The sequence below is a fragment of the Chinchilla lanigera genome, unplaced genomic scaffold, assembly GCF_000276665.1.
Source record: "Chinchilla lanigera isolate Chin_1 unplaced genomic scaffold, ChiLan1.0 scaffold00077, whole genome shotgun sequence".
NCBI lineage: Eukaryota > Metazoa > Chordata > Mammalia > Rodentia > Chinchillidae > Chinchilla > Chinchilla lanigera.
In genome coordinates, this window is record NW_004955478.1 from 9653486 (window position 1) to 9668287 (window position 14802).

The following is a 14802-nucleotide window of genomic DNA, read 5'->3' on the forward strand; positions in this document are numbered from 1 at the left end:
TCTGCAAGGCGGGCTCCAGCTGGGGAAAAAATCCAGCGCAGGAATACAGTGTTTTGGGAAGGGTTTAAGTGATAAGACTGAGCCGCAGAACGGCTTCAATTCAGGGCATCAAGTGTTACCCTACCACAGTGATGGGGTGAGAGACAGCCTCAGGAAAAAGTAATCGGCAAGGTGGATACTAGATGTGAACAGCCCGACAACTTTAACCTCAGGCTGAGAAGAACACAAGGGACCACCTTTCCTGGTTAGAAGCCAGGCCTGGTGCACGCGGTTTCCAGAGGCAGCTGGATCGGAAAGCGCTGACACTAGTCAGTGGTCTGCTTGAACTCCCTCCCCACTGCCCAGTGCTTTCCCCATCCTGTAGCATGAAGTGACATGCCACAGCGTGGGTAGCTGCCACAGCTGGCGTATACGGATTGAGGGGAACGAAGGGGGGAGCCTCACAAAACAGCAGGGCATAAAGGTAGGCAGAAAAAAAGAGACAGCACTAAAGCTTGAAATTCCATTCAAGCCAGCAGGTCCTCCTCTAGGTATCTTCCCCAAAGAGCTACAGTCATACTACAGTGATCCGTGTGTACCCGTGTGTGTAGCAGCACAGTTTATAACAGCTAAACCTGTTCATCAGATGGTAGACTTTAGAAAGTGATTTTTACATGGAAAATGACTGTAGCATAAAGAAGCATAAATGAGGCATTCGTAGGTACATGGATTCACTGCCAAAGAAAAATATTAAGTGAAATAAATGACACATAAGCTTAAATAGTTCATGGTTTCTCTCACATGATAGATCCAGAGTAAAAGTAAAGAGCAAAATAAAAGGCGGGTAATAGGAAGTAGGGAGATGGAGCTTTTTCAGCTGGGAAGGGGCACACGAGACGGAGGCAGCGGGTAGGAAGGAGAGGGAAAGGGGATGAAGAAAAAAAATTTAAAGGAAAAAATTGAAGTAGATCTTTTGCCTGATTACCGCCTTGGTTTTGCTCCTTTCATTGTCTATCCACTTTAGGCTGTGCCATAGGATGCCAGGAACTGCAGCTACCTGAGGCAGCAAGGCCAAGGGAAAGGGGGAGGCTCACGGATCTTTCATGACATTATTGAGCCGCAGAACCAACAATGTAAATTGTAAGTGTCCTTGTTTAAAAAAAAATCAAATAGTAACAAATGCTAACAAAGTGTGGGGAGAAAGAACTTTCCACATTACTGATGGAAATGTAAACTAGTACAACCATTATGGAAATCAGTAAGAAGATTCCTCAAAAATGTAAAAATAGAAATTCCACTGATCCTAGCTATTATCTACCTAGGTGTCCTCCCACAAACATTCAAGAGATCATGCTACAGTAAGACATGCATACCCATATTCATAGCAGGGCAAGTCATAAGAGCCAAGTCTTGTCACAGGGGTAGGCAGAGAGTTCATGAACAAAAACCAAACTGCCCATGAAATACTTCAAAGAATCAACAACTGGGATCTCATCCTACTGAAAAGTTTCCGCACATCTAAAGAAATCACCAGCAGAGTAAAAAGAAAGCCCACAAATTGGGAAAAAATTTTAGCTGACTGTCCCTTGGACAAAGGGCTTCTATCTACCACATATGAAGAATTAAAAAACATCAGCACCCCCAAATTCAAAGACCCAATCCAAAAATGGGCAGCGGAGATGAATACACACTTCTTAGATAAAGAAATACAAATGCCAAATAAATACTTGAGAAAATTTCAACATCATTAGCCATTCGAGAAATGCCAATTAAAACACTGAGATTTCATCTCACCCCAGTAGGAATGACTAGCATTAAGAAATCAACCAATAACAAATGCTGGTGAGGCTGTGGAGAAACAGGAACTCTTTTCCACTGCTGGTGGGAATGCAGACTGGTGAAACCACTGTGGAAATCAGTTTGGAGACTTCTCAGCAAACTAGGTCTAGAGGTCCCATTCAACCCAGCTATTCCTCTTTTGGGTATTTTCCCACAAGATCTCACAGCAATATATGTGCACCCATGTTCATAGCAATGTAATTTGTAGTTGTTAAATTGTCAAAGCAACCCAAATGTCCATCCACTGAGGATTGGATAAGAAAATTGTGGTACTTTTATATAATGGAATATTACTCAGCTATAAGGAAAGATAAACCTGACGCTTTTATAGGTAAATGGTCACAACTAGAGATCACACTCATAAGTGAAATAAATCAGGCCTGCATGTGTAAGCATCATATTGTCTCACTAGTGTAAGATCTGAAAGAGTGAATAAAAACTAGGAAGTATGATAGACATTGTGAAACAAAAGGAAAATGCTCAAAAGTAAAGGGCAACTGGGGTATAGGAAAAGAGAAGGGAAAGAAGGGGAAATTATGTAAGTATGTATATTCAGGATAGCTAACATAGTTGTACTACTGTCTTCTATTGCTCTAGAGAAAGGAACAGTTAATGATTACTTGTTTGATCAATCTTGTATATCTCTATTTGTTTTCCTGAGAAACCACTTTGAAGATATCAGTAAGTACTACAACAACCATGGTTAATTTCCTACAACTCTGCCTGTAACTCTGTTTTGTTTGTATTGTTCTTATACTATTTTGTAAATGGATGTCTGTCTGTTAACATGTTTTCCTTCTTTTATTTTTTAAAATAAAAAAAGAGCTAAGTCTTGGAAGTGGAATATATGTCTGTCAACAGATGAATGGATAAAGAAAACATTCTACTTATACACCATGGAAAACTACTCTGCAATAAACAAGGATAAACTTGAGTGATTCATAGGAAAATGGATATACCTTAAGACCACCATGCTATGTAAAATAAATCAGACACAGAAGCCTAAATATTGCATGATTTCTTTTTCTGATAAACCCAAAATAAAAATAAATTAGAGAACAAAATAAAAGATAATTGGAAATAAGGAGATAGATGTTTTGCAAAAGTTATAGGGACCAAGAGATGGAGGAAAGAGGGAAGGGAATAAAAAATAAGACATGCCATGTACATGAACCAACTCTTTGCAATGACTGTAACCATTACAGTCAACATACACTGATAAAAAGTTTTAAATGAAGGAATTTTTTATCTATTTCTCTTTTTCTTCATTGTTTTTTCTCTTTTTTGCCTTTACATTGGTCTGTTTTCTCTTTTTGTCTTTGTTTATTCTTTTCTGTTACTTATATCTAATCCTATTAATTTTCTTCTCTCTTAATAGGGTCCTTTATTTCACTTTTAGTACCTCCTTATCTTTTTATTCTTTATTTTTCAGATTCAGCTTCCTTTTTTTCCCCTTCTTTACCCCTTCCATCTTCACTAGCATTACCACCAAGCTTTAATCTGTAGATATTTAGTTGACTCTATGCTATTTTGTTGAAATCTTATCTACTGTCAATTGCGGTATAGTCATTGTATTAGTAGGTACTTAATGTATGTCAAACTGTGGTTTGTTTCTGTGTCTATATTTTAGTTAATAGTTCTCTTTTAGATCATTAAGGGTGGTATAGCAGTAGCTTTTATTGGTTCTTATGGTATGTCAGTATCCACTTTGTCTTCAACTCTATTATTGCTGATTTCATTGCTACTGCCAGGATAGCATAGTTTTTGCTAGGGGAAAGAGACAAAAAGAATTGAGATGTGTTATGTATGTGTACCAATCTCCCATAATAAAAAGAACTGAGATGTGTTATGTATATGTAGCAATCTCCCATGGTAACTGTAATCATTATACACTGCAAACATACTGATAAAAGTAATTTAAAAACTAGTATGTGGAACTGATATACAAGGATAGAAAAACAGACCAAAGAATGAAAACATACAATTACAAACACTTAAGAAACACAGGAATAATATAGGTCAATGAGGAAAAGGACAATTTCTCAACAAATAATATGCAATAAGCAAAACTATAAAGCTTTCAGAAGATAATATAGAAGAATTCCTTCAGGATCTCAAGAGAGTAGCAGGATTAATAAGATATGAAATGTACCTCTTTACCAATAAAGCCACAATTGATCGATTTGAATACATTAAAGTACAAAGTAATGTTCAATGAATGATACCATAAAGCCTCAAAAAGACAAGTTACAGCCTGACAGAAGATATTGGCAAAATATAGTGCCAAAGACTAGCACACAAAATATATAAAGATGCCCTAAATCATCATTGGAAAAAAAAAGAAATTTCAAAAAAAATTGCAAAACTCTTGAATGGGCATTTCATTATAAATAGGAAATCAAATAGCTAAAAACATAGGTAAAGTGTTCAATTTTATTAGTAATCAGCGTAAATAAAAATCAAAACAAAACAATATAACAATACCAAGTGCTAAGTAAGATACAGAACAAAAAGAACCCTCATACTTTACTGGCAATGTAAATCATTACATCTACTTTGGGTTTTTTTTTTGTTTGTTATTTTAAAAATAAAAGAAGGAAAACATATCAACAGACAGACATCCATTTACAAAATAGCATAAGAACAATACAAACAAAACAGTTACAAACAAAGTTGTAGGAAGTTAACCATGGTTGTTGTATTACTTATTGATATCTTCAAAGTGGTTTCTCAGGAAAACAAATAGAGACATACAAGATTGATCAAACAACTAATCATTAACTATTACATCTACTTTGAAAACATCAGACATTACTTACATTACTAGTATGTGGAACTGATATACAAAGATAGAAAAATAGACCAAAGAAAGAAAACATAGAACTACAAACAACAAATGCAGAAATAACATAGGTCAATGAGAAAAAGTAGTAGAATATGAACATATCCTAAGACCTAGCAATTTGCCTAATAATATGCTCAAAGAAAGTCTTGCATCTGTGCATCAAGAGTTAAACACAAAACATTCTTTTCCATAGTAGAATTATCCAAAGACTTGAATCTATTCTAAGTTCATGAACAACAGAGCGCGTTTGCTTTTATATTGTGATTTGCCCTTGCAATGGAGAACTATTCAGTAGTAAAAATGAACAAATCCTAACTACAATCCCTCTGGATAAATCTAACAATGCTGAGATAAAAGCAAACTACAAATATATATAAAGTATCATTCAATTTATATAAAATACAAGAACAAGTCAAAGTGACTATACACAGACACATTATATAGATAGATATTATATTTTAGGGGACAGATATATAGTAAACTATAAACAAAAGCTAGAAAAAATGGTTATCCCAAATGACAGCATAAGAATTACCTCTGCTAGCAAATGAGAGGGGTAGAATCATGCATGGCTTATATAGGAGGCTTTTAGAATACTAAAAATGATTCATTTTCTAATTTGAGAGTGGTTTTTGACATTATTCCTTGAACTGTGCATGTATTTTTAATACAATCTTCTGCTAAGTCTGATATATTTTACAATAAAATAAAACAGAGACTTGAATCTCTTCAGTGCATGCATTAAGATTCACACCTCCTACATATGGTTTCTACGTTTTTGTCTGAATTTTGGGCAAGGGCTGGATCTAGCACTGAATTTAATAAAAAGAAAGGAATAAAGGACTGAAAGGTGCAACAAAAGAAGGAAGGAGCGTAAGGGTGTGAAAAGGATAAAAAGAAACAAGATTCTTAAGACAATTTGTACAAGTTCCTTTAGGTTTTCCTAAATAGCTCCAAAGCAGAGAATCACATTTCCAGCACTTCTAACTTGTGGTCATGCTAGGGGTCTTCAAAATACCCATAGGCTTTGAAGTAAGAACTGCAGGCTTCTAATAGCTTAAGAATACTATGATCAGATTAGTCACTTGACGACCATTTACAAGCCAGCATGGACTCTTTATGAAATGCTAATAAGACAGACTTCAACATAAATATGATACTGCAAAAAATTATGGGAGCAATTTAACAGACAGCCAAAAAGAAAAACAATACTCAGTCTAAAGAAAATATAGAAATACACTGTATATTTGCCAGTGTTAAACATCAGTAAATAGATATTAACCGCTAGAAAGGTGACAGAATCTATTTATCATTTCCTTACATAATCATTTATGCCAACACAAATTATATGCAGCAAACTCCTCTTATATAGCAGACTTGGGCAACAAACAGAAAAGTAGCTAAATTCATCAAAATGATTATATAACCTCTCTTGTTTTATGATTTTTGTTTTGTTTTATTTTTGTTTTTTAAGACACAACCTCACTGCGTAGCCCAGATGGGCTGCTCACTCACAGTCTTGTCTCAGCTCCCGAATTCTGGGATTACAGGCATGTGCTGTCATGCCTGGCCTATCTCATGGTTTTTATAAAGTATTTGCTGTTAAAAACGAGGTGGCACTATAATCTTGAAAGTAGAATTCACCTATTAAACACACAACTAAAGGTAATCATGTCCACTTTTATAGGTTTTCTATATACCTATTTTAAAGTAACTTATGAGGTTATAATTTATGCCTTTTATGCATGTTTTAGCTTTTATTTTACAGATTATTACAGTTTTATAGTTAATATCTTCATAGCTGCCTTTTGAGCAGATGACAATACTTTATAAGCCATAAGCATTGGGCATCTAAGTTGTTCTCAAATTTTCAATGTTTCCGTGAACATGAATACCTATATATTTTTATTTTTTATAAAAATTATCATTAGATAAATTTCTAAATTGAAAGATTCAGAAGTTTTACAGATCACTGTTTGTAGTTAAACAGTGCCACAGTAGAATGAAGACAGTCTCAGCAGTCATAAACCCTTGGCATACCTCGCCTTGTATTAGTGCTGCATATTAACTGAAATTCATGTACTTGGTAGTTAAAGAGATGTTTACTCATACTTTAGAATGTACTGAGCCAAAAAAGCATACAGAATGTCTCATTCTGAAAACAAAGGCAACTCAGAGTACAAATATCTAGATCAATGTACATAAAACTTCTCAGTTGAACAATATTAGTGACAGAAGATTTATTTGATTAATATGATGAATAATAAAGGAATTCCAGAATCAAGAGATAAACATTTCTTCAATACAACAATAGAGAAATGGACCAAAAATTGATTGCAGTCCAGTCTCTACCCTCAACAACAGCAAATAGCTAAACAAATGCTATTTCTGTTCATCTGTGAGGCAAACTACAAGCCACACACCACACAAATTCTCCATGTAAGTAAGACAATGCAGTGGACGCCTTCTGGCCATTCTAGAAGTCGTTTGATGAATCTTAGTACCATCTTTCACTATCCCATCTAGTCTAACAATTATGTGAGTCCTACAATGGTAAGATGCCTAAGTTTGGATTCCACATCAAAGGAACCCAAGAGACTAAGAAGCTCTGTCTTACGAAGTATATTATCTCTAGAATATAGCATGGGGGAAGTGGAATAATAGGTCTCTATTTTATTTTTAATTTTAACCATTACACTCCAATAAATGAACATCTGCTTTTAAAACATTAATAATAAGATTACTTCTTTGTGTTAGTCTTGTCCAAATAAGAGATTGTCCAAAGACTTTCCAAAAGGACTGTAACAATTCTGTGGCTAATATAAGGAGTGATGAAAATATGCAGGAAATGCTTAAATTTTAAAATATGTATTACAGTAAAGACACATCAGCATTAATCTCCTTCAGACTGCCCCCCTCACTTTGACCACATTCATTCCATTGTTTTTCTTAAGCGGTTCTGGAGCCCTCTTTTACGAGTGTCTTTATGAGGTGCAATAAAAAATACAGAGAATGCTACTGCTGTCATCCAACAGAAAGGCAAGCTCATAAAAACACTGTGTCCTCAGCCACCTTACTGACTGGATCTGGTACCAAGTGACTCCTGGCTTTTCCCCAATGTCAAAATGAGCATGAAAGCTAAGCGTTTTGAATCAATTCAGGACAGCAAGGCGGCCATGACAGCACAACTCAAGACATGATAAAGGACTGCCGGAACTGTTTCAGAAAATGGAATAAACATGTTCAAAGAGAGAAGGGGCACTCTGAAGAGGATTCAGGGCAATGTGCCTTAAAAATTTAAACATTCACCATATTTTTAATCATACTGTGTATGTGACTTACCAATTTCATAACAGCCCCTCCAAACATACAGAATTTCTTTTTTTTTTTTTTTTTTTGGTTTTTCTCCGGTACCAGGAACTGAACTCATGACCTTGCGCTTGCCAGGCAGGCGCTTTGCCGCTGAGCTAAATCCCCAGCCCCACATACAGAATTTCTATCCTTAAAAAGGAAAAAGTGTTCTGCGTGAATATTTATCCTCTAACCATGACAGTGAAGAAGTAATTAGAGGACTCACCATCCGCTGCAGATTTCAGTAAAACCTCAGGCTGATCTTCATCTAAACGTTTCTCTAGGCTCTTCAAGGTAGATAATAGGTCTTTCACTTCAACTTTTCCATCAGAGACATTATTAACAATGTTTGACACATCTTCTATTCCTATGGATAGATATTGATGACAAAATAAGAAAGCACTTGGTGTTTGATCTGTCTAGATGAGCACATAACAAAATGATTCAAGTGCAATGTATTCACTTTTGGCCATATTCCCAAAACTGTTACACAGATTTAATGCAAACCTGATCAAAATACTATTAGTATACATCACAGATCTAGAGAAAACATTCCTAAAATTCATTTGGAACCAAAAGAGAACTTAAATAGCAAAGGCGATCCTGGGCAACAAAGGCAAGGCAGGAGGCATCACAATCCCTGGCTTGAAATTATACTACAAAGCTACTGTGATAAAATCAGCATGATACTGGCAAAAAAACACACCTGAGGATCACTAGAACAGAATAGAAGATGCAGACACAACTACAAACACACTCAGCCACCTTATCTTTGACAAAGGGGCCAAACATGTTCACTGGAAGGAAGATAGTCACTTTAATAAATGGTGCTGGGAAAACTAGCTTTTCACATGTCAAAGACTAAAACTAGACCCATGTCTATCACTGTGCATTTAACGAAAGTCAAAATGGATCAAAGATCTAAATATTAAAACAAACACTAAATCTAGTGGAAGAGAAGCTAGGTAGAAATCTTGAAGACATAGAGGTAGGCAGAGACTTCATGAACATAACCCAAACTGCAGAGGAAGTACTTCAAAGAATCAACAACTGGGATCCCATTTTATTAAAAAGTTCTTGCACAGGAAAAGAAATCACCAATAGAGTGAAAAGAAAACCCACAGCGTGGGAAAAATTTTAGCTAACTGTCCCTCAAAGGACTTTTATGTAGAACAGGTAAACAACTGAATAAAATCAGGCCCCTCAAATTCAAAGACCCAAACCAAAAATAGGCATCTGAGATAATACAAGCTGCTCAGATAATGAAATACAAATGACAAATAAATATATGAAAAAGTGTTCAACTTCACTGGTCATTTGAGAAATGCAAATTTAAAAAACACTGAAATTCCATTTCACCCCACAAAGAACGGATATCATTAAGAAATCAACCAACAATAAATTTTGTCAGGGCTGTGGGGGAAAAGGACCCCTTCTCCACAGTTGGTGGCAATGTAGACTGGTACAACCACTGTGGAAATTAGTGTGGAGATTCCTTTAAAAAACTAGGATTAGAGGTCCCATTCCACCCAGCTATTCCCCTTCTGGGTAATTTCCCAGAAGAATTAAAAACATCATACCACAGTGATATATGTGCACTCATGCTTGTAGCAGCACAATTTGTAATAGCTAAATTTTGGAAACAATCCAAATGCCCAACAACTAAGGAATGGATAAAAAAAGATGTGGTATTTTTATATAATGGAGTACTACTCAGCTTTAAAGAAGTATAAACTTGTGGCTTTTATAGGCAAATAGATGCAACTAGAGACCATACTCATAAGTGAAATAAATCAGACTCATATATATGAACATCATATTCTCTCCCTAGTGTAAGAAATTAAAAGAGTGAATGAGATTCAAAATGTACAATAAATACTGTGAAAGAGGAAGAAATTGCTGAAAGGAAAAAGCAACTGGGATGCAGGAAAGGAGAAAAGAAGGAAGGGAAAAGAAAATATATATATATATATACACATAAGATAGGTAAGATGACTATACTACTAATTTCTATTAGTTCTTTGAAAGGAATGTTTTGTGTATATATTGTTTGATCAATTTTGCATGCCTACATCTTGTAATCTGAGCAACTACTTTGAAGATAAGAACATGCAGTATAACAACCATTGTTAATTTCCTATTATCTTGTTTTGAAATTCTGTATCATTGTTTTTATTGCTCTTTTCTCTATAAAATAAAAAAGAAATGTATTCATTCTCTAGAATGTCCAATACATTTTACCTCTCTGAAATATCTTTAAACCAAAAGCTCCACAAAATTTATAGGCTTAAATGCTTAGATTAGAAACAAGAAACACTGAAATATTTTAGCTTAATTGTTAACTCATAAAGCTAACCAACAAAACATCAAAATGACCTCAAAGAAAACAGCATCATGATTTTTTAAAATCCTTTTTAAATTGGAAAAGTAGCCCTGTTGTTCTTATCCATAAGGTTGGCAAGAATAAGAGTGTTATTAACAATATGGCAATAAACAGATGTCTCAGGGCTGGGGATTTAGCTTAGCGGCATAGCTCCTGCCTGGCAAGCGCAGGTTGTGAGCTCGATTCCGGTACCGGAAAAAAATAAAAATAAAAATAAAAAAATAAACAGATGTCTCAATAACTTAATTTTCATTATTACTCAGCTGTGTTTTAAAGATCTGTATCCAGAGTTTTGACAGTTTTATTAATATGGGCTCTATTTATTTCCTTTACCAGGAAAAAAAATCCCTTTTTCTATTTTTTATTTTGAAATAGGGTCACACTAGTCACTAAGTTGCTCAGGTTATGCTCAAACTGCAGTCCTTCTGCCCAGTCTCCCAGAGTGCTGAGATTACGGGCTTACACCACTACTCCCAGCTAGGAAAAAAATCTTCAAATAAAGAACAACGTAAAGTGTTACTGAACTCTGAGATAGTTATATATTCAGTCTTTTTAAAGATCCAACTTTTGGTTAAAGGAATAATTTCTTTTAGAGAGTATATGTTCCACTTCAGTAACTTCTGCTCTCAAATTTCTTAGCTCCTGATCACTACTTTTCGATGGGATTATTTTATTATTTAGGTATTTATGCAGCTAGTTAGCTTTTTGCATTCAACGTTTAAGTTGAAATATTCTTGATATTTTTCATTTTCTACAAAAAGTACAGAAAGCATTTCCTATGAGACTGCTTTGGTCACATTGTACATGTTTTAGTATGTAGTGCTCTCATTGGCATTCATTTCTAAATAATTTTTAATTTCAGACTTTATTTTTCAACCCAAGAATTATTTTGAAGAACATCTGCTATTAATCTTGAGAGCAAAAGTTTTTCCATATTTTTTCATAAGTAATTTCAGCGTTACTATATGGTAGTCAGAATATGTGGACTGAAAAACTTCTGACTTTCAGAATTCAGTGAAATTATGCTTTGAAATGCAAATAGATCACATATGTTTGTGAATGTTTCATAGGCATTTTTAAAAAAAGTATGTGTAATGTTTCTGATCTATATAATTCTTAAATCAAGTTTATTAATGTTGCCCTTTAAACCTCAATCTCTTTTCCCTTTTTCTCTGTGTATACATCCTGCTTTATGTCATCTACTTTGTCAGTTTAGTATTTTCTTACTATTAAACATTTCAAGTGCACAGAATTGAGTTGCTCTTTAATTCATGGTGTATTATCATCACTAAACAAGACCCTGCTTAATTTTCTCTTTTCACTTTTCTCCTTTAACCTTTGTCTCCAGTTCTATTCTTCTACCTTTTATTTATTTCTCTTCAGTCTGTCTCATTTGACTATTTAATGTGTTTACCTGAAAAAATATGGTGGCACCTTATGTGCATTAGAATAATCTAACTTGTATAAAATATTTATGCTATAAATTTATGCTATTTCTTCACTGAACTGTACATTGCTGAAACCTATATATAGTGCAGATATAAATCTAGTTTATTGCTTCTGACCATATTTTACAAAACCATGCCCATAAGGACAGATAGCCAGGTTACTATCATTTATTTTCTCCTACAAGAAAATGTTGCAATAATCATCCCTGTATGCATCTCTACAAAAAAATGTTCTGGCCTACTTACCTAAGAATAGGATTATTGAGTCATAAGAAATATGCATAGTTTCAATAACTGTGCTATTTAAAATGATAATACCATTTTATTCATCCACCAGCAATTTGTGAGTATTATTACTGATATTTATATACATATTAGCTATTTGTTTCTCCTTCCCTATAATGATATCTTAAATCATTATTCATTTTTCTATTTTTTCTACCAATATTTCCTTTATATTTGAAATAGCAATGCTTTATTCTAAAAGTTATAATTATCTTCTTTCAGTCTTCATGTATATGGTAATTTTTTGGAGTAATTCATTGAACAGAAAATTTTAATTTTGACATAATCAAATATTCTTTTAACCTCTGGTTATACTTTAGGAAGTCATATTTAAGAAAATGTTCACAATCACAGGGCAAAATATTTTCACCAATATTTTCTTCCACCAGATCTATGGTTTTGCCTTTTAGGCTCATTTTAACATCTACTAATTAACTTGAAGATTATTTTGTATATATGATATGAAGTAGGGATTCAACTTTATTCTTTTACATGAATCAATTTTTAAAATCATGTACTAAATAATAGATCTCTTCCTCAGTGGCTATATTATTTTCATCAATAGCCAAATTCCCATATATGAGAATTTCTGCAGGTTCTATATTCTATATTGTAATGCACTGTTCTATTATAATAGCATTATAATATGTCCTTACATGTGCAAAGGCAAGTTCGCCAGCATGGTTCTTTTTTACAAATGTTTTTAACTATTCATAGACCACTAGTCTTTCAAATCACTGCAGAATTATTTTGTCCCACAAAAATTTTCCCGAGACACGGATTAGAATTGCATTCATTTATTTTAAAATGTACTTTTTAAACAATGATTTAAAATCCCTGTCTTAGGGATTTTAATCCCAATTCTCAATCTCAGTGTCTATAATCCACAGTTTTTATAATGTCTTATTGTGCTAAAATGTCAAAACAGACTCCAAAGTGTTTCAGTTAACAATTAACTAACGTTCCTGACACAGAACCAGAGAGTAAACCCAAATTAATGAGAAACAATGAATGAGAAAGAAAACAGAAACATAAAAGGGCAAAAACCAATAGAAGTGATTGCACTATGATGGCCTACGTCAAGCTGTCCCCCAGAGGCCTCACGCAGCCATGGCCAGGGCTTTTGACAGCTGATTAACCACGGGGCACCATAGCTGATTTGCCCTTAGGAGCTGGGGCCTGAGGAAGTCACCGCGGTGTGAGCGGGGAGAGCACATATCCTCGCTGGCTCCTTCCTTCTCCCTCTGCTTCCTGACCATGATGACGTCAACAGTGTTGTTTTTTGATTTTTGAGGGTTTTCTGCCAAATCCTTCCACCATCATCGCTTCTCAACATTCTGGCTAAGGTGAGGTGGAACTCTTTCCACCGTGGCTTTCTGCTTCAGAGCCGGCCGACTATGGACTAAAACATGAGCCAAAATAACCCTCTCCTCCTTTATGCTGCATCAAGTACTTTGTCCCAGCAATGAGAAAAGAGACTAAGACAGTGACTAAAGAAACCAAAAGCTGATTACTTTGATAACAAGACAGATGAATCACGGTAAGATTTTTAGAGAATGCAAGCTAGCTGCACATGGTGGTAAGCGCCTGTAACACCACCACTTTAGGAGGCTGAGAAAGGAGGAAGGCAAGTCTGAGTTCTTCCTGGACAACTTAGTAAGACCCTGTCTCAAAAGAGCCTGGAGATAGAGCTTAGTGATAGAGTATCCCTGACTCTATTCCCAGTATTACAAAGAAAAACAAAAATACAACTAGCAGAATGCGTGAAAAGGAAGAAGTAAATTCAAAAATAACAATTCTAGAATATTATGAAAATATGTTCATAAAGTTTAAAGCTTAGGTTTGAAATCCATATTCCTATTACATTTAACTGAGAGAGTGAGGAAGAAGGCTTGCTGGGTTCTATTTAAAGTTATACCCCTTCGCATACTAATCTACAAACGTGAATTTTCTCTTTATATTCATTTCAAATTTCATACTTACTTTGACACTCAATAAATTCATCATTGTTAGTCAGTTCTCTGATGAAATCTTTAAAAGGTACCACTTCATCTTTTTTACAAAAAAAGAAGAAACAAATTAGATAAACTCATTCAAAAGACCATCTGATGTTATATAGTCAGTTATAAAACACAAAAATAAAGTGCCAGATGGAAAACAATCTTGTGATGAACATGACGTGCATATTAGGCCTAAAATAAAAGCTATCAGAAATATTACTTTAAAAATAAATTACTTTGGGTTTTTTTATTCTCTTTAAAAAAAAAATTCCTTCACTACAAATACAAAAGTTTTAAAAAGTAAGAAAAAACAGCTTTAAATTTTTGAGAAAGAGAGAGAGAGTTTGATTGCATCTCCCTGGGCATTGAGGGTGAACCTTTTAAAATACTGAGTTTGTTGGATTAAAGTGAAATAATTACTCACCATTAGGATTAGTATTATCCAAAGTCGTCTGTATTTTTTCATCTGTTAGGTGGATTCCTATAGCATTTAAATTTTGCTGAATGTCAGAAATAGCTGTAAGATCATCTTTGTGAATGTCAAAGTTGTAGAATTTATCTTTGCCTCCTGGGAAGGAAGAGATAATCCCTTTTAGAGAACCACAGAAAATTAAGAATAACAGAGTATTTACTCAACCTAAAACAAGTATTTGAAAACTAAAGCTAACGTCA

At 34.4% G+C, this 14802-nt stretch overlaps 1 protein-coding gene across 1 annotated transcript in view; it reads right to left on the bottom strand.

The window, feature by feature from the left end:
* Efcab3 (EF-hand calcium binding domain 3) overlaps positions 1-14802 on the bottom strand; it is a 494429-nt gene that overhangs the window by 369065 nt on the left and 110562 nt on the right. The window contains exons 24-26 of the mRNA XM_005402243.2: positions 14555-14698; positions 14114-14182; positions 8241-8381 (exon numbers count right to left, since the gene is read on the bottom strand). Of these exons, the coding sequence (XP_005402300.2) occupies positions 8241-8381; positions 14114-14182; positions 14555-14698 (354 nt within the window). The remainder of the gene's footprint in view (positions 1-8240; positions 8382-14113; positions 14183-14554; positions 14699-14802) is intronic.